The 22,965-nt window shown below is 42.6% G+C and overlaps 1 protein-coding gene across 3 annotated transcripts in view; it reads left to right on the forward strand.

Moving 5' to 3' along the window:
- The window catches only part of IFT56 (intraflagellar transport 56), a 68,706-nt gene that overhangs the window by 19,342 nt on the left and 26,399 nt on the right, over positions 1 to 22,965 (forward strand). For all 3 annotated transcript variants that reach the window (XR_004376867.2, XM_032803152.2, XM_032803153.2), the window contains exons 4-11: positions 2,344 to 2,393; positions 7,177 to 7,322; positions 8,774 to 8,945; positions 9,368 to 9,442; positions 14,893 to 14,995; positions 17,823 to 17,878; positions 20,943 to 20,996; positions 21,460 to 21,523. Coding sequence is in view for 2 of the 3 variants with exons in the window: in XM_032803152.2 (XP_032659043.2) it covers positions 2,344 to 2,393; positions 7,177 to 7,322; positions 8,774 to 8,945; positions 9,368 to 9,442; positions 14,893 to 14,995; positions 17,823 to 17,878; positions 20,943 to 20,996; positions 21,460 to 21,523 (720 nt within the window). In the remaining variant the exon portion in view is untranslated. The remainder of the gene's footprint in view (positions 1 to 2,343; positions 2,394 to 7,176; positions 7,323 to 8,773; positions 8,946 to 9,367; positions 9,443 to 14,892; positions 14,996 to 17,822; positions 17,879 to 20,942; positions 20,997 to 21,459; positions 21,524 to 22,965) is intronic.

Raw genomic sequence — 22,965 nt, forward strand, 5'->3', positions numbered from 1 at the left:
GAGCTCCAGAGAGGAGGTGCCTTCTGTAAACTCTTCTCCCCCACCCCCTTCTTGGTTTGAACATTAACAACTTCCTGTATGCAATCTCCTTCTCAAAACTCCCTGTTCTTCCTGCCAACTGCTGCCAAGTACGCCTTTACACAGAGAAGGAAGAGAGATTTGTTGTGATAATTGGGCCTACAAATTTACTCTAATTGTGAGCTTAACTGTAAAAAGAGTATTAGTTCATAAATAGCACAATAACCATCCTATATTAATAAATGTTGATGAGAAAAGATGCAGAAGTGAGACGGACTGAATTAGTCCAAACAGAAAGGGCTATAGATATAGCTTAAGGGCTGTGTTAAGGTCATGCTTGGTAAACAAGAAGAATGTGGATCGAGAAATCAGTGAACCAAAGTTGGTGTGCTGGATATTATGCCTAATTGGTGGAAAAAATAATGAGGGAATGGGCTGTTCTACCAATCACTCCATTTTGGGGGACTTAAAAAAGGGACTTTGGGAGAAAAATTGGCTATTGGAGCGAGCTTTATCATCATGGCTGCTACTTCCACCATCTCCTGGGACCTTGTCCCTTTGTCATCCTGATCCTGAAGGACGTCTTGACAAAACCATGCCAGAGAGAGGGAGCCAGATGACATCTCTTCCTCCAACAGTTTGGCTGAAACCTGAACACACCTGAGAGGAGAGACTTTGTCTCTCTCCTGCACCATTCCCATGTGTTTTTTTTTTCCTTCCCTGCCTTGTTTCTTCTCTCTTCTATCCCTCTCCTTTTTCCTTCTATATAATAAGAGTCTGGCTTACCCATCCAAGACTGCATATTTTGCAACACTGCTAAGCCTGTGACCAGAAAGAAGCAACTAAAAGGGATGCCCTACAAAGACCAGTGCTGGTACAAGTTTGCCAGGTCACAGAGTAGCTGATAAGATTGTGTTCTGGGCCTGTGTTTCTCCAGCAATGAGGTTGCAAGTGAAAGTGAGCACCAGAGACAGAAGCTACATTTTCTGTTTTCCCCCCCTACTCACCCACACCTTTTGTGTTTTTTTTCTCTTGTTTTGTCTTTTTAGAAATGGGATCGAATTTTAACAGCAGCAGCAAAAACAGGTCCAGCCCATCTCAACTAATTTATAGAATCATAGAATGGTAGGACTGCAAGGGACCTCAAGAGTTTTTTAGTCCAGTCTTCTGCTCTCAAGGCAGGACTAAGTATTGAGTGGAGAGGACTCTTCTCATTTTCCTCTAGAGGACAACAGATATCTTTAATATCATCTAAGACACTGGCAGTCATGGGGGTTTTCCCTTCTAAAAATTCTCTCCAGCTAAAGAAACAAGGGCTGTTGTTAAAAAGAGAGCCTTATTTACTATTTTACATTTCAAATGCTTTATCTGTTTTTTCCTTTTCTGTATCTTTAATAAAAGGTTAAAATGATTTTAATGGTGTATTTGCCATGGTACTCAGCCGACCAAAGTCTCTGTATACCAATCCCTGACACTTGTTTAAAACTCTTTAATGTTGGACAGTGACTGGGTTATAATACCTTTGACACTCTGGGGCCCATTTATTCCGTCTAAATTGATATAAGTTAGAGCTGATTTGTGTTAGCAGACCTAAATAGATAGTGTTGTAGCAGGATGGTGTAATGCCTGGGTTCTCTGCTGTGCTAGGCCTTGCCTCATAATTCCAGGAATATTGCTGTGTAATTTTTAAGGGTCTTGCAACATAATTTACATTAATTGTGGCACATGGTACTTGAAGCCTTGATTAAGGGTTGATTGCCTGTATTTCTTTAGAGATGCATTGTTCTCAGTGTGCTTTCTATAGCATTTTTCATACAAACGCTATCAAATGTACTAAATGTTTTATAGAGAAGTAATCATAGATTATTAGGGTTGGAAGGGACCTCAAGAGGTCATCTAGTCCATCCCCCTGCTCAAAGCAGGACCCATCCCCAAATGGCCCCCTCAAGGATTGAGCTCACAACCCTGGGTTTAGCAGGCCACTGGTCAAACCACTGAGCTATCCCTCCTGCTTTATAAAACCATGGAGTTAAGGAAGACAAGAGACAAAGGCATGGGAAAAATGTATGTTCAGAAAATTAAGAGCCATAGAGCTGATGAAGATGAGAAACACAGGAAGACTTGTAAACAGTGTCAAGATTGTGAGAAATCTGCGAAGAAGTTCAGCTATAGGCTGTGTGGGGTGGGTGGGTTAGTGAGATGTGCTTGGGCAAGCTAGTGGTGTGTATTGGGGAGTTGTACAAATAGTGAGGAAAAACTTGAATTAGAAATGTTCCTTGTGTTAGTACTAGGGCTCTGAAACGTACTGTTGGATTTTCCTTTCAGCACCTAAAAGTCGACTCCAGAATCGTCTGCTCTTTCATCTAGCACATAAGGTATGCATGTCTCTTTGCTCACACTTCATGTTTCTTTCTGAATTTTAAACTGTAATTGGTGCTGGACTGACAACCTTCCAGAGTGCGTCCTCAGGATAGGTTCATCATGGGTTGCAGCAGAACAAACCTTCCCAACCACTAACACAACTGCATTAATCTGACGTAGAGGAATCATCTGTAGGTGTAAGAGGGGAGCTCAGAGAAGATACCGGTCTGCTAGAACTAGAATGAGACCCACCAGTTCACTTCACATAGGCCTAATAGAAACAGTCTGTCAGTATTTTTTGGCCATTGCCACCCTAGGACCTGATTAGAACCACTAACATAAAAGGCAGCTACTTCCACGTTCTTTCTTCTAAGATCATCTGGTTCTTCTCAGGTGGGGCGCATCTTGGAACTAACATTTTAAGTAGGGCTGTTGATTAATCACAGTTAACTCACGTGATTATCTAAAAAAAAAAAATATGCACAATTAACAGTGCGATTAATCGTGATTACTTTTTTTAAATTTCAGTTGGTAATCTATTTAAATATTTTTGGATATTTTTCTATATTTTCAAATATATTGATTTCGATTACAACACAGAATACAAAGTATATAGTGCTCACTTTATATAATTTTTTATTACAAATATTTGTACTGTAAAAATTATAAACAAAGGAAATTGTATTTTTCAGTTAACCTCATGTAAGTACTGTAGTGCAATCTCTTTATCGTGGAAGTGCAACTTACAACGGTAGATTTTATTATTTTTTTTGTTACATAACTGCACTCAAAAACGAAACAGTATAAAACTTCAGAGCCTACAAATCCACTCAGCCATACTTCTTGTGCCGCCAATTGCTAGGACAAACAAGTTTGTTTACATTTATGGGAGATATTGCAGCCTGCTTCTTATTTACAATGTCATCAGAACGTGAGAACAGCCATTCACATAGCACTTTTGTAGTTACGTTGCAAGGTATTTATGTGCCAGATATGCTAAACATCATGCTTCGGCCACCATTCCAGAGGACATGTTTCCATGCTGATGATGCTTGTGTAAAAAAAATAAAATAAATAAATAAATAAATGTTAATTAAATTTGTGACTGAACTCCTTGGGGGAGAATTGTATGTCTCCTTTTCTGTTTTACCTGCATTCTGCCATATATTTCATGTTATAGCAATCTTGGACGATAACCCAGCGCATATTGTTCATTTTAAGAACACTTTCACAGCAGATTTGACAAAATGCAAAGAAGGTACCAATCTGAGATTTCAAAAAATAGCTACAGCACTTGACCCAAGGTTTAAGAATTTGAAGTGCTGTCCAAAATCTGAGAGGGATGAGATGTGGAGCATGCGTTCAGAAGTCTTAAAAGAGCAGCACTTTGATATGGAAATTACAGAACCTAAACCACCAAAAAGAAAATTAACCTTCTGCTGGTGGCATCTGACTCAGATGATGAAAATGAACATGCGTCGGTTAGTCCACTCTGGTTTGGATCGTTATCAAGCAGAAGGCATCATCAGCATGGACACGTCCTCCGGAATGGTGGTTGAAGCGTGAAGGGACATATGAATCTTTAGCGCATCTGGCACATAAATATCTTGCGATGTCTGCTACAACAGTGGCATGTGAATGCTGTTCTCGCTTTCAGGTGACGTAAAGAAGAAGTGGGCAACATTATCTCCTGCAAACTTGTTTGTCTGAGTGATTGGCTGAAGTAGAACTGAGTGAATTTGTAGGCGCTAAAGTTTTACATCGTTTTATTGATGAATGCATTTTTTTGTGCATAATTCTACATTTGTAAGTTTAACTTTCATGCTAAAGAGATTGCACTACAGAACTTGTATAAGGTGAATTGAAAAATATTATTTCTTTTTTAGAATGCAAATATTTGCAATAAAAAATAAATATAAAGTGAGCTCTGTACAATTTGTATTCTATGTTGTAATTGAAATCAATACATTTGAAAATGTAGAAAACATCCAAAAATATTTAAATAAATGGTATTGTATTATTGTTTAACAGCACAATTAATTGTGATTAATTGGGATTTATTTTTTTGATCACTTGATAGCCCTAATTTTAAGTAAAATGACTGGTAAATGATATAAAAATCTCCTGGGCTATTCAGTTCCCCCCAAACACAATCTTGTTTATAGCAGGGAAATTTCATTTCATTTCAACAATGATTGAGGCACAACCTTCACTTCACTGCATTTTGGTATGTTCAAGAATAATTGAACAGATTATAGAGGAGTTGGCTTGTTTTATCCTAGCCCACTCATGAGAGCTCCTTCACTTCTAGCTGGCAAATTGGATTGCTTTTGTTCTATAAATAGATCACAGTTTATTACTAACAAGGGAACTTTTATCTCCATGGCATAAACCACTTCTGAATAAGTGGCTCTGTCAATTTAGAAACATCAAAGGTTAAGAAAACAACCACATCAAGATGTGCTTTTTTCAGAGTAAATGTATTGATAAAATTGGATTGTCTTTCACAGTGGCCTTATAAACTTGACAAAAGAACAGATAAAATGCTACTATTCTAAGCCCTCCACTTCCCAACAAAAGTCTTTATTATGTATGTATTATGAAGTCACTGTGATTTTTGTGAGACCTTATAACCTAAGCAAGGTCACAGAAATCTCAAGTGCTGCAAGAAGTGGTATTTGTTATTCAAGCTCCAAATCTAGCAAAGCGGGTAAGCATATGCTTAACTTTAAGTATATGAATATGCTTAAAGTTCAGAATTTGCTTAAGTGCTTTGCTGGATTGGGTCCTCATTAGGTGTTTGGGCATCAATGGGTAATGCATTATTCCCTCTGACTCATTTTTGTGCCGTGCCCCAACATGCAGCAAAAGGGCACTACTTCTAGAGAAACTGTGTTTTGGATGAGAGATAAAACCCAGATACTGTCACTTTCTGCAAAAACTCCTGTTAACCCTGTTGTCCCAGCCAAATTCTAATTTGGGTAGTTGCATTCTGTCTACCTAAGTCTCTCTGCAGGTTTGTTTGAAAACATAATTCTTCATTTTCTTGCCTAAAATCTGTTGTGTACTGGCACTGGCACAAATTGACTAACACCCAGAGGTGTCTACGCTACAATGGTGGTTGAACAATCATTATGAATATAGTCTGCAAAGTACTGTAGATCCTCAGAGTTACAAACACCTTGGGAATGGAGGTTGTTCTCTGAAATATTTGTAACTCTGAACAAAACGTTATGGTTATTCTTTCAAAACTTTATGACTGAACATTGACTTAATATAGCTTTGAAACTTTATTATGCAGAAGAAAAATGCTGCTTTTAACCATCTTAATGTAAAAGAAACACACACACAGTTTCCTTACCTTTATTAACCTTCCCTTTATTTTTTTATTAGTTTACATTTAACACTATACTGTATTTTTTAGTTTTGTCTTTTCTTGTCTCTGCTGCTGCCTGGTTGTGTACTTCTGGTTTCAAATGAGGGGTGTGGTTGACCGGTCAGTTTGTAATTCTGATGTTCGTAACTCTGAGGTTCTACTGTACTTTAGGAGGCTTTGGAATGAAAGATACTATGAAGTATAGGTGGTGAGTTATATGGGCCCGTGGTGCGTGTGCTCCACCATATTCAAGAAGGTGGGCCAGCTGCACCAATGTTTGGGCTTATATTTTCAGAGCCATCCCGTCCATAGGAAGTACTGAGGCAACAACCCCGGGACCCGCACTTTGGGGAGACATGGGGTCTGGGGGGCCTGGTGCTGGCAGCAGCAAATGACCTGGCCCCAGCCTGCCCCATTCTGCTCCGCTCTGCCCCACCCTGCCTCTTCCCACCCCTGCTCCGCCCATGCCGTGCCCCCACTCCATCCCTTCCCCCAAGTCCCTGCCCTGCATCTTTCTGGTTTTCGCTCCCTCTCCCGAGTGATGCCGGGAGCTGGCAGGGCAGAGTGGGTGGGCCGGGGCTGGGACCCATTCTGGGCACCACCAAAAATTATACAAACCTGATGCCCATGCTATGAAGATATAAAATTACTGTTTTTGAGCAACTGTTGGCTATGTTGAAGTGTTATTGCGTGACCAGCTCAAGCAAGAGGAAAAGAGATATGAAGCAAAGATGAGCAGCTAGATATTTTAAATGTGGGAGACCTATCAATTAAAAAAAAAACAAAAAACCATCCCAATTTAAAAACCAGCAATAACAGCAATAGAGCGGGTTCGTAATTACCATTGCTAGCAGCAATGTGTATAAGATGGGGAAGCATCAGAATTGTAAGTGACTTGAAAGGTCTGATTAAATGGACATTCTTGGCTACTTTATAATTTCGATGCAATTGCAAAATTGTTTGTTAACCATGCTCTCTGTTTTTAGTGGAGAGGGATGGGAATTTAGTTCCTGAGAACTAAGCTTTGGATCCAAACCCAACAAATCTTAGCTCAGATTATAGTAGTAAAATTTTATATTACAGATTTATTCTGAGTATGGAGTATCTAGTCCATTTCCCTGCTGTTACCCTCTACATCATGGCATATCAGATTTAATTATGTCTGAATCAGACTTGACAGTTGTGTGTTTTAGGCTCAGTTATTTCCAATGATGGCTTTCTACATCTTCCCTCAACAGATTTCTCCATTGGCTAAACAAGTTTTAAAGTTAGAAAGCAACTCCTAATGTCTAATCTGAATCTTCTCTGCTTCAGTTCAATCTCACATAGTATTATTGTATGCCCTTCCTGATTAATATGACTAATTGCTCTTGTTTTCCTTGCTGAACTCTTTTGGAGATTGTTTGTCTCTTTCTCTTTAGTTCAGTGATGAAAAGAAATTGATGAGCTTCCACCAGAATTTGCAGGACATCACAGAAGATCAGCTCAGTCTGGCATCTATCCACTATATGCGGTCTCACTACCAAGAGGCTATTGATATCTACAAACGCATACTGCTTGATAACCGGTTGGTGTCTCTTTTTCTCCTCCCCTCCATTCTCAGCCTTACTGCAGTATCTCTAAAGAATTTGTGTTTCCTTTCCATGTGATTGCTTGGCTTCTGGAAACTTATTTGTGATGGTATCGACACTTTAGTGTCTTTCCCTCTGTGAGAAGGGGACACTGCAGCTATCTCCATTTTGTCACTGGAATCAGAACTGTTACACCCATAAGGCACAAGGGGGAATGTGTCCTCCTCAGTCCTCTATTTTTAATGTGTTTTGTTCTGTGACCCATCCTGGGACCCCCTCTCCTGTTTCTTATGAAATGCTACAGAATTACAAGCAGAGCAGAAAATGTTCTGAGTGTCTTACCCACAATACAAAGCATGTACCTGTCGCTTTAGTTTTGTTTGGCTGATTGCCTGGCTGGCCCTGATTTTTAGTTATTGAACTCTCTTCCACCTCAGCCTTCATAAGAAATCCTCAGTCTTGTTGTTTTTATTCAAGGGATCCTGGGTGTCCTTTTGAGCTCTGAGGATTCTTTCCATTCCCATTTATCCTGTTATTACCTCTGTCCCAGGATTCCACATTATAGCCACCAACCTCAGCCAGGAAGTGGATAAGGAACCAAACCTTTGGAGATGTTGCTGTTGAGCAGCACAGGGCTTGTATTTTTTCCCCAACCACATCTTCACAGACAGTTTTTAGTGTGCTGCCTATATAATATTCTCTAGATCAGGCCTGCCCAACATGCGGCCCACGTGGGCTCACTGTGCGGCCTGCGGGGGGTTAGTAGGCAAGCGGTGGGTGAGGGAGGGGGGCTGAAGAGGTGAGTGGGCAGTGGCGGAGGGTGAGAAGGCGAGCTGGGGGGCAGGTGGGGGGCTGAGGAGGCAAGCGGGTAGGCAGTGGTGGGGAGGGGGCAGGTGAGTCGGCGGCAGGGGTGGGGACCTGAGGAGGCGAGGGGGTGGGCAGTGGCAGGAGGTGTTGTGTTTCGAATGGGGGCTTGGTGGCACTGGGGGAGGGTTCGGCAGGGCTGGGGGGGGTTTGGCCCTCAGCTGTTTTCTTTGGAGTAATATGGCCCTCACTGCTTTACGAGTTGTGCGGTCCTGCTCTAGATGCTGCTGGCCTGGGAAGCAGGGTCCAGAGTCAAAGGAAGGCTTGGCAATGTATAAACGGCTGTTCTGGAACAGGTCAATGGTCTTTTGCCTCTGACAGTGTGTAATGCTGAACACTTCTGAGAAAGCTGAAACACCTCCATAATGCATATCATTGTGTAATTCTGTGCTTTGGGAGGTAATTTCAGCCTGACAGTCCCCAGTCACATATAAGGCTGTTCTCAGGAACTTAATATTTGTTGTATTTGTAAACAGTACATGGGAAGGTGAGGGAAAGTCAAAAGACTTTAATATTCCTTTTCAGCACAATTTTCTGGTAGGAGATGAATGCTTCCGTGAACACTTCCTCTTTTGCCCTTCAGGGAATATCTGGCTCTCAACGTATATGTGGCTTTATGTTACTACAAACTGGATTACTATGATGTGTCACAAGAGGTGCTGGCTGTTTACCTTCAGCAAGTTCCTGACAGCACCATAGCTCTTAACCTCAAGGCTTGTAACCACTTCCGTCTTTACAATGGCAAGGCTGCTGAGGTATCTATTGGAAAGCCCTTCTGGCTTGTCAGTCTCATTTGAAGTCTCATGCAACTTTCTTTTCCCTGTTGTGTTATCTGCCTCATACTTAATCACAGTTATTGACAAATGGCCTTTTATCATGTCAGTGTCCTCCCCCAAAGGATATCTATCCATAGTCTTCACATTGTTGGGCACTTAGGTTTTCTGTTCACATGCTGGCCTTTCCATTTTCCCAATGCAAGTTTTGCTTTACATTTGTATGAATTATCCATTTGCAACAGTCAGCACGGTGAAGTGTGCGGGGGGGGGATTGTTTTCCTCCACCAACCCAGCATATCACAGCTGGAGTTGCCGTCCTATCAGTTTCAGATGTGGTGTGGATCTGCACTTTTGGGGGATATTTTTGATAAACTTTTTATAGGTATAATATTTAATTTCAGGCAGAACTCAAGAGTCTGATGGACAATGCCTCGTCATCTTTTGAGTTTGCTAAGGAGCTCATTAAGCACAATCTGGTGAGTAATGGGTTCATCTAAGCTGTGGATCTCAAACTGTGGTCTGCAGAGCTTTTCTTGACGTAGCACTATTGAAAATTGGGAATTAAGCAGTAGGAGGTGGGGTGTTAAGAGGTTATATGAATCCATAAATGTAAGCTAGGGAGACAGTCTGATCAATACGCTTCCCACTTTTATTTAATCAGTTTCATTTTCTGATGCTTTTCTTGCCTTTGTGCCATGTTCAAGACAAGAACCTGCATTCCTACCCCTTCTTTATACTTTGTCTTCTATGGCAAAGTTGTTGCATTACACCATTCTGGTCTTTTTACATTGTCATGGCTTGTTACCATGTCATGAAAAAATGTTGCTTTATCCTCAGGGATAAGTTAGGGTGCTTTAAATATCCTGTGAGCCTGTCCTTGCAAGATACTTGGGATTAGGCTTGGCAAGCCAATCAATTGACTGCCTATTATTTGATCATGGTCAAATATTTGTCATATATTCCAGCAAGAATGCCCTGATATAGATGGCAGCCTATCTTTTTGATTGCATCATGGTGCCATTCTTTCTTTCTTTATCAGAGGGGTAGCCGTGTTAGTCTGGATCTCTAAAAGCAGCAAAGAATCCTGTGGCACCTTATAGACTAACAGACATTTTGGAGCATGAGCTTTCGTGGGTGAATACCCACTTCGTTGGATGCATGTAGTGGTATTCACCCACGAAAGCTCATGCTCCAAAATGTCTGTTAGTCTATAAGGTGCCACAGGATTCTTTGCTGCTGTCTTTCTTTAGAACTCCATTTAATTGTATTTTATATTTTTTGAGTTTAAAATAACTCAGTTAAGTACTCGTTTTTTGTAATTAGGCATATGTATCTATCTAAGGCTAAGCCTGCTGGAGACCATACAGTCTTACTCATTTTGTTATCGTTCTAATAAATTAGTGGTTTAAAATATTTGACCATTTTTGATGTTGTTTGACCAATTATTTTTGGACTGGTCAAATCCCCAACCCTCCTTGAACAGCCCTCTCAAAATCAGGACTTCAATGCAAAAATCAGAATGGGTGAGGATCCTGAACAATGTTGTCTAACCACGGTACAATTGCAGTGGAATTAAAATGTCTCAAGATAATAGTCTCTATTTGCAAAGTTAATGACTAGGAACTCATGGTGGGCAGATGCTGAGGCAAAGTAAAAATATTTGTGTTTGAAGGAGGAGATATACTGATCATCTGGCAACATTTTACTCCAGTGATTTTATTGCTACTCTGGTGAACGACTAGTGGTAGTAGTTTGCTTTTATTTGATGTTGGCAAGTTGCTCAGTTTGATGTGCTCACTGGATGGAAGAAGGCAAGGACATCTGGTTTGGGTTTTAACCAGGCCACAACTTTATTAGTCAAATTACATCCAAAGTTTGTATTGGAGGATAGCCCAGCATAGTCACCTGCACCCCATTGACCCTTTGCCAATTCTTAGGGGCTCCCTCTGCAGGGGGTGCCAGTCATCACACTAGGAAGGTCTCTGCGCGTCTCCAATTGCCTGCTAGCATCTCTCCTCCTTTCCGGGATTGAGACGAGAGGGGGCCTCGACCCCTTAGTCAGCACCACCATCAAGTGCATTGGTGGGGTGATTCCCCAGGATAATATCCTGATCCCTGGTTCTCATTTTCCCTTAGGGGTTAGACATGATGCCCTCAGATGCCCACTATGTTACCTTTTTGTATCTGGAGCCTAAATCAGCAAGTTCCTGTACCCAGGACCTGCCACAAGGAGGTGCCCGCCTTAGCTAGGCTGCTTCAATCCCACTACCTAGAACTTTGGCCAACCCAATACCAAGATCATCCAGAAACAAATTGGCACCTGTATCAGAGTGGTGCGCGCCATCCTCGATAAAGCTCAGCTGCACTCTGGGCTATGTGGCCATGTCTGATAACTGAAGCACCTCTGGACCTCAGCCATGTTACTGTTTTCCAGTTGGCCTTCCTTCAGGCCCTATCCACCTTTTGTGAGTATTCTGCAATCCACCAAACCCTGCAGTCCAACATCTCTAGCGATACTATCCCCATGCCAAGAAACATTTGCCAGCAGTCCAATATCCCACTTAGCTTTCAAAATCAGTTTGAGGGCAGAGCATGTTCTAAGGTCGTTCTCCGCTAAATGGATAATGATGATGTCCAGTGTGTCCTTTTGGTGCGCCAACCCATGCAAGAGGGACATGAGTTGGTCCCAGGTCATGCCCCGGCTGCTGTGCCAAGACAAAGTCATGTCTCTCCTGAAGCGCGGTTGCGAGCTTTTCGCCTGAATTACGTGCTCTCTTATAAGCCCAGTGCACAATACCATGCCCTCAATCCATATTCTCAGCTCTGTGTGTGCTGTGTGATCATTGTGTGTGATCAGCGTGGGGAAGAAAACAGACATGGTTAAAACCTGTGACACTAACAGCCTATCCCCTGTGTTGGCTTTGCCTCAGGCAGCTGCATGTAGGATTGTAGATCACCAGCGTCCTTTAGCCTGGACTTCTAATGCACACAGATCTAATTGGGTAGCCACCATGTGGCCCCCATACAGAACGAGTGGGAGCCATATTCTCTTGGTGGCAAGCTCAAGAATGATAGCCTCTTCCTAAACACTCCCACAAACTGGAATTTGGTTAGGAAGGAACATTCCCCATGCAGGAACAGGGAACCCTCACCAGGTGGCTGTTGAGTCACATATGCCTGCAGTGGCTGTACCAGCGTCCATCTCACCAGAGTGGTGCAGAGCAACAGCCTTGCTGACTCTTCTTTGATTGGTTTTTGACCTGCGAATCTTGAGCTGTAGAGAGTCAGCTCCCATTGTACATCCTGTAGTTTGATATCCTGCACTGAAGAGTCACCCATCACTGATGGGACAAGCTCACTGACCCAAAAGGCCCCATAGAAAGGCTGCTTTGAAGAATATAGCTTCACCCCAACCTAAATGGCAGATCTGAGGAAGAACCTTGACTAATTGTCTAAGGACCTGCAAGGTCACTGGCTCTCTACCATTGTTCTGTGTCCCAGCAGCCTAGGCCCAACCCTCCAGCATCCTACAGGCCATGAATCCTTGACGGGGTCAGATGACCTGCAGACTTGCAGCAAAAGGACACCCCAGCTAACTGGTTATCTGTAGCCAGTGATGCAAGCCCCCACTTATGTAGCAAGACCATAAACTGCCGAATTTGTGGTTCTGGTATAGGCCAGGCCCTGGGAAGACCCACAACCTCCTTGAAAGCCTGAAACTCAAACACTGTCATGTAAGCCAAAAAGGTGCACAGTGCAAGATTCCATAGGGCTGCCAGCATTAGGTTGGGCACCACCATGGCCTCCGGTGCTAGTATTCAGAATCGGTCGACATGCAGTCAAGAAAGTGTCCGCTATATCATTGTTAAGCCCAGGTATGTGCTTGGCAGTGAAATAAGTACAGCATTCAAGGCAATGGAAAATGAAGGACCTCATCAACTCATTACCCTGGCTGATTTAGTGGACTGAGAGTTCACCACATGAACAGCTGCTTGATGGTTGCACCAAAACCTGATCCTCTTGTCCTTGAACTCCCCATCCCAGATGGTGACTCCCACCAAAATTGGGACAAACACCAGGAATGTGACTGATGTCTTTCAAAATTCCAGACTCCCTCCGCTCCTGGGGCCACTGACAGGCACACCAACGCACCCTGAAATACAAACTAAAACCTATCCCTCCCACTGCATCCGAGATGACTTGCAGGTTGGCCTCAAGCAGTAGGTGAACCCATTTTACCCCTCAGCTATTGAAAAACCCAAAGTAATCCCTCACACTTGCCTGTTATAGCCCTGCCTGAAAACAGTCCAGGTAGCGTGTCACCTGTTGGCGTCCTGCACACTTCCTGACAGCTCAGTCCAGCATTGTACAGTCACAGGAGAGAAATACCTGCAAGCTGCATGGAAACTTTTTAAAAATACCATAATAAAGGCTCAAATTAAACATGTACCCCAAATTCAAAAAAAAAAGACCAAAAAAAAATGACACCATGGTTAGAGCCAAAAAGGCATCAGTTTAAAAACTGGAAGTCAAATCCTACTAAGGAAAATCAAAAAGAGCAAAAACCCAGCCTAGTCAAGTGTAAAAGTATAATTAGGCAGGCCCAAAAGAATTTGAAGAGCAACTCGCAACAGACACACGAACTAACAGCAAAATAAATTTTAAGTACATCAGAAGCAGTAATCCTGCCAGACAATCAGAAGGGCTACTGCATGATCGAGGTGCTAATGGAGCACTCAAGGAAGACAGAGCCGTCGCAGAGCAGCTAAATGAATTCTTTGTATCAGTCTTCACTGCAGAGGATGTGAGGGAGATTTCCATACCATTTGACAGATATAAGGCACTGTCCCAGACTGAATTATCAGTAAAGGAGGTTTTGGAACAAACGGATAAATTAAACAGTAACAACTCACCAGGACCAGATGGTATTCATCCAGGAGTTCTGAAGAAACTCAAATATGAAATTGCAGATCTACTAACTGTGGTACCCTGAAAATCATATTGGAGCTGGCAATTTCTCAGGGCCTGTCCTGTCCCATTGTAGGAGCCACCAAAGCACACCCCTTGCTAGACTCAGGGCCCTCTTCTTTTTGTTCAGAAAACTGCATTGTGATTGACAAACTTATCCAAATGTAGGTTGCCAGCCCTCCAATACTGATGTGGAGTCTCCAGGAATTAAAGATTAATCTTTAATTAAAGATTATTTCATGTGATGAAACCTCCAGGAATATGCTCAACTAAAATTGACAACCCTATTCAAATAGCACATTGGCTGAACCACAAACCAAGTCACAATAAGCTTATCCATAATTTTTTCTAACATATTATGCATTCAAGAGTTAAAGCTGTTTTCTGATTTCAGTGGTGGAATTATATTTTGATCCTTTTTAGCAATGATTCAGCAGGTGGTAAGCTTCCTTCCCAAGTCACACCTGAACCAATGTCTCATATGGTGTTGTGGGAGGAGGGAATTGTTATGTGAAACTGAAGACCTGACTATTTTTGGTCATATAAAAGATCACGTGACACTTTTCACATATTTAGGATTATTAGCCCTAATATTTTGGTGTAATTATAATTAAAGTTAATTGTAATTTTCCATCTATATTCCCCTTGCAGTGTCAGTTTAGTTCATATTCTGCCTAACTTGTTCGACACTGTCGTGTGTTCTTGCTTTGACTGTTGAATAGCTGATTTGTTCTGCTCCAGGAATAGTTACTATTTACTGATGGGTTAAGTATTTTTGTAAAGTGCTTAGAGATTTCTCAGGATAAAGACACTATAAAATATGAGATGTTTATAATTATTAATAAACTAGGGGTCCAGCTAATGCTGAATCCGTTGACTATAACATGTCATTACTGTGGAAATTTCAAGGATGATACACTCTATAGAACTAAAAAGATTGATGCTTTCTTTTCTGCAGGTTGTATTCCGAGGTGGGGAAGGGGCTCTGCAGGTTCTACCACCCCTGGTTGATGTTATTCCTGAAGCCAGATTGAACCTGGTGATTTACTATCTCCGGCAAGGTAATGAAATCTCCCTCTGTCTCTCCCTTAGATGCAGGGATTAAAAACTTTTCTTTTTCTGTGACATCTGTTCATTATCTCACAACTAGCCTTCTTTAAATGGGATACAGCATTCTTTGCACTATTTCATCCGTGGTAAATAAGCTAATGTCTTACATACTTTCTTGACTTCTGAAGGAAGACCGTTAGCAAAGGGTTGAACAAATCCCCTTCGCAGAAGAACACTAGTGAAACACTTCCCCTTAAACCTGCTAAAATGCTAAAAATGGGCACAGGATTGCCACCCAGGCAATGAAAATTATTTCTGTAAATGTGGCACAGACAGGCTGTTAAAACAGACCAGAAAAAAGACTGCAGTCTGAACAAGACAATCCATTCTACACACATTTGCCAACTGTTGAAAAATGTAGGTAGATTCCCCTGGCAGCAAGAGTTTCTTGTGTTTCCAAGTCATTTCTGTCTTTGCTTTCGGTTCCTTTTGTATTTTTTATTGGTTACAATGCCTCCCTCGCCCCTCATGCTCATCACCACTGTATTTCTCCATTGAGAAGTGGAATGATTGATGATTTGGTGTTAACTGCAGGAACCTGTGTAATGGGATATGTTGATCACTTTTCCACTCATTGACTTCCTTATTCATGGTATTTCATCACCTCTGCATGACTAGTTATTTAGAGCAGTGTCCTTAAAAGCAGTAGATTTTATCTTCTTTGTCTTTATGGTTTAGTCCCACGCATTCTGTTTTATTGTATTTCAAAGGAGATTGCAGTCAGGGCTGGCTCCAGGTTTTTTGCCATCCAAGCGGCGGGGGTGGGGGGAAGGGGGAAGCTGTGATTGGCGGGACTTTGGCAGCTGGCCCTTCCCTCCAAGAGGGACCAAGGGACCTGCTGCCAAAGAACCAGATGTGCCGCCCCAAGCACCTGCTTGCTGCGCTGGTGCCTGAAGCCGGCCCTGATTTCAGTAATGTTGACTGCTTCAGCTAGTAACCTTTTACCACTTTGTCACCTAGTTGTCTAGAGTTGGGGCTGGTCTACAATGAAAAGTTATATCCGCATAGCTGTCTCTCAGGGGTGTAAAAAATCTATCCCCCATACCAATGTAGTTAAGCCAACCTAACTCTAGTGTAGGCAGTGCTAACTTGATGGAAGAATTCTTCCATGAACCTAGCTACAACCTCTTGGGGAGGTGAATTAACTACAGAGATGGAGAACCCATCCTCTTGCTGTAGCACTTCAGTGTAGACACTACAGGTGCCATAGCCTTGGTCAAGTTGGTTCTTTTTAGATGAAAGAAATAAAACTGTGATAACCCCATAAAACTCAAAATAATCAGAAAAACTTTAGACTTCATACCTAAGGAGCAGAAATAAACTACACCCTAAACTTTACATACCAATAAGTGCATCAAGGCATTTGAGTGACTATAAAAGTAGTAAAAGAAAAAGCTCTATGGGCCTTCTGTAGCTTAATTATATTGATTCTGAAGCTTGATTTGCTGATATTTAGCAATACATTTATTCCATGCCAATAAGGTTATTGAAATTTAATCCCTTTGTCGGAGAACTTGTCTCAAATGAGTTTTCCGCTTGCTACTCACTTGCATCCTAGACTGTCTCTGTATCTGCGCATCCAGTTGGAACTCAGCTTCATTACTTGAGCTGTCACAAATTTTAGTACGTAGATGTGCTCTCTTTTCCTATTGCCATAAATGGATATAGCTCACTTATGGTATCATACTGTACAGAACCTCATTAATATCATTTTGCTAATCCACAAGCCCTTTAATTCTCACAAAAATGGCTGTTTCACCTGATTTTTCATCAAAGATTTAATACCAGAGATCTGCAGTAAAATCTCATATTAAGACTTCATTACTTTTACAAATTGTACTAAAACGCCTGTACGAGTAAACCAATAATACTTGGTACTTAAGAGCAAAGTATTTAAAAAAATTATTGGCCTCATATGTACCTAAGTACCTCATGAGTATGTGAGGTTTGATTTATTTTGTAGTGTTTTGAAGATGTAAATGGTGTATAAGTATTGTACAATGAAATATCATTAAAGTTAAACTGTACTTGTCAAAATACATGGACAAAATATGCTATTCTATTGTACCTTAGTTTCAAAAAAAATATTTGCTCAATTATCGACACCTGGTAATTTGCAATGGATTTCCTGTTTATTAGTGTGAATTAACTTTACTGGATAATTGTGTGTCAGAAGAGCCCCACACTAATATATACAAGTGAAGGGATGGAGTTAAGATGTTCTAACACTGAATCCTTTCTTTTTAGAATGTACTTTTTTTTAGTATATAACTTCTTTGTGTGAGTAAAATTCTTTAATTAACTTTTGCACTAACAGTGCTTTTTACATGAGAGAATTAGAGTCAGATACACTAATTTGCCAAATGTTGAGGTATTAATAATGAAACTGTAAAGTCTGTATTCAGAAGCTGCTAACCCAATCTTGCCCTGAGGGAGGAATAAACATGTTGGGGGAGACAGGAGTATGAAGGATTTATTATCTTGACCTTGTACTATTGAGAAGTCATCCACTGGACTATGAACAAGGGGCCGAGTGATCTCTGTACTAGGGAGAATGTAGTAATAAAGAAGCTATTACTCAAACCATATTTGTTATACAGGCTCAAGCAAACCACCACCAGCAAGGTATACATTTACGCAGATTTATAGTCCTCTTACTTCTCCCCTTCAAATGCTTTATCTATCTTTGACTGGGTAAAGGAATGTTGTGGAGGATGAGTGGTCTGTCTGAATACAGTTCACTGTGGTTTGTCATGCATGTAACTTCTGGTATTTCAGATGATGTGCAGGAGGCTTATAACCTGATTAAGGACCTGGAACCTACAACTCCACAGGTAATTGGAGACTTATGGCATGGTTACTTAAAGAAAGAGTTTGTAAGTTGGGGTAGAATCTGCCATGTCCAAGCCAGTACCCTGAGGATTCATCTCTTTTAACACCCTGCACTCATCCTTCCACCACCTTTCACCAGTGCTAAAGCTTTGTATGTGTGAAATATATACATGCATGTAGTATTTTATTTATCATGTTTATTATTTCTACAGCTGCTGGGCCAGCTTCAGTCTCTTGCTCCTCCCTGCATTTTCTTTCTCAAAGCCCACATATATAGAGACACATGCACTGTATAAATACAGTGGATCTGAACAAGAGAAAATGTCTAAAATAGACACTGAGGAAGGCATACTCTGGAATATTACATGATACAGTGACCAAAACTCCTGAGACCTGTGTACCCTGTAACTTCCACCATTGCTGATGGTGGAGTAGCACCAGCAGTGAATTACGAATCCTAGTTTTAACAGCGTTGGAGCAGCTACTGATGGCTTTGCCACTCAAATTATGCCAGTCATCCCAAACTCATGCTGATAAAACCTTTTGTCCTCTCCACTCCTTCGTGTGCTAGCTGTTTGTGTTCATGTATTCTCTATCTATTTATTGGTAATGGCGGTGTGCTGTAAATGTTGCTGTAAACATGAGTTGAGAGTGGCAAAACTACAGGCAAATTATGGGGGTCATCCTAGATGAGTACCAATTATGCCCCACCACAGCCGTTGTGAATTGTATATATGTTACCGAAAAAATGTTTTACAACGTTTTGAAATGTTTATTGGTACTGTTTTATTGTCTCTCTCTGCCTGTAAAGCCAGGCTGCTGTAGTTATCATGAGTCCCACCGTGCAGGCTTTTTAAGAGAGAGAAATTATAATGAATAAATGTTAGAAAGATTTAATATTACCTAAAAGAGCTTTTTCAAAAATAATGTAATTTCTAACATCTGACATTTTAGGATCTTCCATGGATCGAATCAAATGCGGGTTCCCCCTGGCAAAACGGAAATCTTTCTATAGCAATGATATATAAATTCCTTTATTTAGCCCTGCAGAGACCTTCTACAACTGTAAATCGGTCACTGGTTCTAGATTGAATGTTATCAAGTCCTGCTCCTCAGTGTTTGTCAGGAAATTTATATTTCAGGGAAAATAGGAAACATTTCTCTGGTAGGCTCTTTTGAAAAGGTGACTGCAGCTCCTTGGGTTAAGAATGATAGATCCATCTCCACATGCAGGACTTCTATGTGTGTCTGATTTATAAATATATTCCTCACATATATGCTGGTACTTGCCACGAGGCTGATAATATACAGTATGTTAATATGCATAAGAAGGGCCAGATTGGGTCATACCAGTAGTTCACCTAGCCCAGTGTCCTGTCTTCCAAGAGTGGACGGTGCCAGATGCTTCAGACAGAATGAACAGAATTGGGCAACTGAGTGATCCATCCCCTGTTCTCCAGTCTCAGCTTCTTGCAGCAAGAGGCTTAAGACACTCAGAGCATAGGGTCATAGGCGCCGACTGTGGGTGCTCTAGGGCTGGAACACCCACAGGAAAAAATTGGTGGGTGCTCAGCAGCCACTTGCCCAGCTCACCTCTACCTCTGCTCCACCTCCTCCCCTGAGCGCGCAGCGTGTTCGCTTTTTCCCCTTAGCTCCCAGCGCTTGCACCGCGAAACAGCTGTTTTGTGCGGAGAGAGTGAGGAGGAGGGGGAACGCTGTGCGCTCAGGGAAGAGGCGGGGCTGGGGCGGGGATTTAGGGAAGGGGTCCAATAGGGGCAGGGAGGGGGTGGAGTTGGGGCAGGGAAATGGTGGAGTCAGGGCAGGGCTGGAGGCGGGCGGGGCATGAGCTCCCACAGGCACTGGGGAAAATTGGCGCCTATGCATAGGGTTGTGTCGCTGGCCATCTTGACTAAATGCCGATCTGAGCGGTTCTCAACCAGATGTCTGGGGCCTCCTGGGGGGCTATAAGCAGGTTTCAGATGATCTGCCAAAATAAACCAGAGAGCAGGGCCGACGTTAGACTCACTGGGACTCGGATCAAAAAGCCAAAGCCCAAGCTGCACGTCTCTGAAGCCAAAGCCTTAGCTTTGTGAGGCCCTCTGTGGTCCGGGGCCACAGGCACTTGCCCTACTTGCTACTCCTAATGCCAGCCCTGGCTTTTAATCTACTGGATATGCAGAAAATCAGTTGTTCTGGCTGAATGCAGACAGATAAGTTGCATTCTGGCTGAATGGGCCAGTGACCTGTGTAAAATGCAATGAGTTTCTCAGTCCAGCTCCTCTTATTTATTATTGGTAACATGCCATTGTTGTGCTACTGGACAAGTTCCACCAAAAACTGTAATCACAATAGGCATTAATTGTCCCCCTCTTTGGCATGTCAGCAGAGGGGTTCAAGAAGTGCAGAGGCTTCAGAGGTGCCTCTCTCCAGGGAAGGGTGGAGGAACTATATATACATATGTGGGAAAACTTGCAATGCTTCTGCCTTTGCTGTATCTGACTTATGGGCAGAGGACTTCAGCCTCCAGCACTGTCAATCTAATACCTTTTACCAGCACCAGATTTACTTTTTCATGATGGTTGAAAGATATCAGTCAGTTTGTCAGCCCTAGAGACTCAAGTTCTCTTTATTCGCAGGGTAGGTATAATACTGGCAGAGGTAATGCAAACGTCCATACCCTGGTGCAGAGACACACATCCTCCCTGACGTGACCGCTTATAAGCCTGAAAGGGGAATTCAGTCTACTTTGGCCCCTCTTCTGTAACTGATAACAGCAGGACAATTCCTGGCAATTTTGATGGTGTTTTTATAATGTTGCTGTTTCTACACAGGACCTTGATTCAGAACCCTAGTTCATTTCACTTAAACAACTGGCTCACATGCAGGATTTTTTTTTTATATTATTTATTACATGCTGCTGGAGTACAGTCATATCTGACTACTAATAAAATGAAGTTTGAATAGAGTTGGCATGGGCAGGAACAAAATTTCTAAGTTGCCTGCAGCTGTTTTGTATGTCTTCTGAATTCTTTAACTTGTCTTCTCTGATCCTCTTGTTTGTTGCAGGAGTACATACTCAAGGGAGTGGTGAATGCAGCCCTTGGACAGGAAATGGGCTCAGTGAGTAAAACTCCTCTGTTGCTCCAGCATTTACATGAGTACTAGGGGAGAAGGAAATGTGGTATCTGGAATGCAGCTAATGGGAAAGAGGTGGTACTTTCACACTCAAATCCCATGCTTTCTGAGTCCCTTCATTACTTCTCTCTCCATAATTCGCAGTCCAGAGTGAGTGAATTGTGAGTTTCTGTTACTAGCCCTGAGACTCATCCAAACTGAACTGAGCCTCTCTATCCTGCTTACAAAAGTCTTGCTTCCTTTTGCAATGATTCTGTATATATGGGTCTAAGCAATAGGATTCCTTCCTTCCTGATTATACCTCCATCCCCATCTTTCCCCTCACCCCACAATATGTATATTCACTTTGCTCTACTTCACTCTACTCACCTCTTTTGGAGCATGCATTCATTCTGTCCCATAGCACCACTCCATGCTCTGGGTCTCATGTTGTTTGTTTCTCTCCAAGAGGGATCATCTGAAAATTGCACAACAGTTCTTCCAGCTTGTGGGAGGATCAGCCAGTGAATGTGGTACGTTTGAAATTTTCTTTCTCCATTATGTAAAAACTCTTCTATTGATACTACAGTATGTACCAAGGGGTCTCAACCTTTTTCTTTTTGCAGCCTACCTAAACATGCTATAAAAACTCCACAGCCCACATGTACATGCAGAAAAACAGTTGTGGCACAAGTCAGGCTGGCATTAGAGGGTAGCCAGCAGGGCAGCTGCCCAGGGCCCCAAGCCACAGGGGACCCTGTGAACCTAAGCTGCTCTGGCTTCACCTTGAGGCCCGGTTGCCAGGACTGGGCCAGTGGGGCTTTGGCTTTCTGCCCTGGGCCCTAGTGAGTCTAATGCTGGCCCTGCTTGGTGGACCCCTGATACCTGCTTGTGGCCCCCAGGGGGCCTTGGACCCCTGGTTGAGAACTACTGGTATATACTGTCTTATAATAGTGCCTGTGCACTTGCTGACTCTCAGCATGTCTAGTGCCAGGCACTGTGTTGCTGTAGTTATGCTGTTACCAGCGTAATGTTTCCACACAGTACATCTGCTGTCGTTTGAAACTGAGGATATGCTCTGACATATGTGCACACAATTTTGAGCATGTTATAGACACCTACATTGTTCCAGTTAGAGCAATCGGTTTGTAATAAAACAGCATCTCTATCAATGTAAAATGGTACACTTCTACCCTGATATAATGCGACTCGATATAACACAGATTCGAATATAACACGGTAAAGCAGTGCTCGGGGGGGGGCTGCACACTCTGGTGAATCAAAGCAAGTTTGATGATAACACAGTTTCACCTATAACACGGTAAGATTTTTTGGCTGCCAAGGACAGTGTTATATCGAGCTAGAGGTGTACTTCTATCATAAACAGTCACATTAACAGCAGCATTTGGGCTGGAGATGGGCCTAGTGATATACCAAATACACAGTATAGTAAGATCTGTTTTATCTAGCACTTCACCAACCGGAAAGCTCTCTAAACTGGCATTTCTGATCTTCATTAAAATTCCTGTTTATAGTCCAGTTGCCATGGGGCTGGCAGGGGGTTGGGGTGCCAGAGGGAATGTGGAGCGCGGGTTCTGGGAGGGAGTTTCAGTGCAGGAGAGGGCTCGGGGCAGCAAGTTGGGACATGGAAGAAAGTGTAGGATGTCAGATCCGGGGCATGCTCACCTTGGGCGGCTCCCCGCAAGCGGCGACCTGTCCTAGCTGCTCCTAGGCAGAGGCAGGGCAGGCAGCTCTATGTGCTGCCTCCACCTGCAGGTGCCACTTCCGCAGCTCCCAATGGCCATGGTTCCCAGCCAATGGCAACTGGGGAGCTGGCACTCGGTGGAAGGTAGAGCTGCCTTCCGTGCCTCTGCCTAGGAGCAGGTGGGACAGGTCACTGCTTGTGGGGAGTCGCCCAAGGTGAGCATCCCCCAGATCTGGCACCCCTCACGCCAACCCCCAGCCACACAACCCC

The sequence above is a fragment of the Chelonoidis abingdonii genome, chromosome 1 (assembly GCF_003597395.2).
Source record: "Chelonoidis abingdonii isolate Lonesome George chromosome 1, CheloAbing_2.0, whole genome shotgun sequence".
NCBI lineage: Eukaryota > Metazoa > Chordata > Testudines > Testudinidae > Chelonoidis > Chelonoidis abingdonii.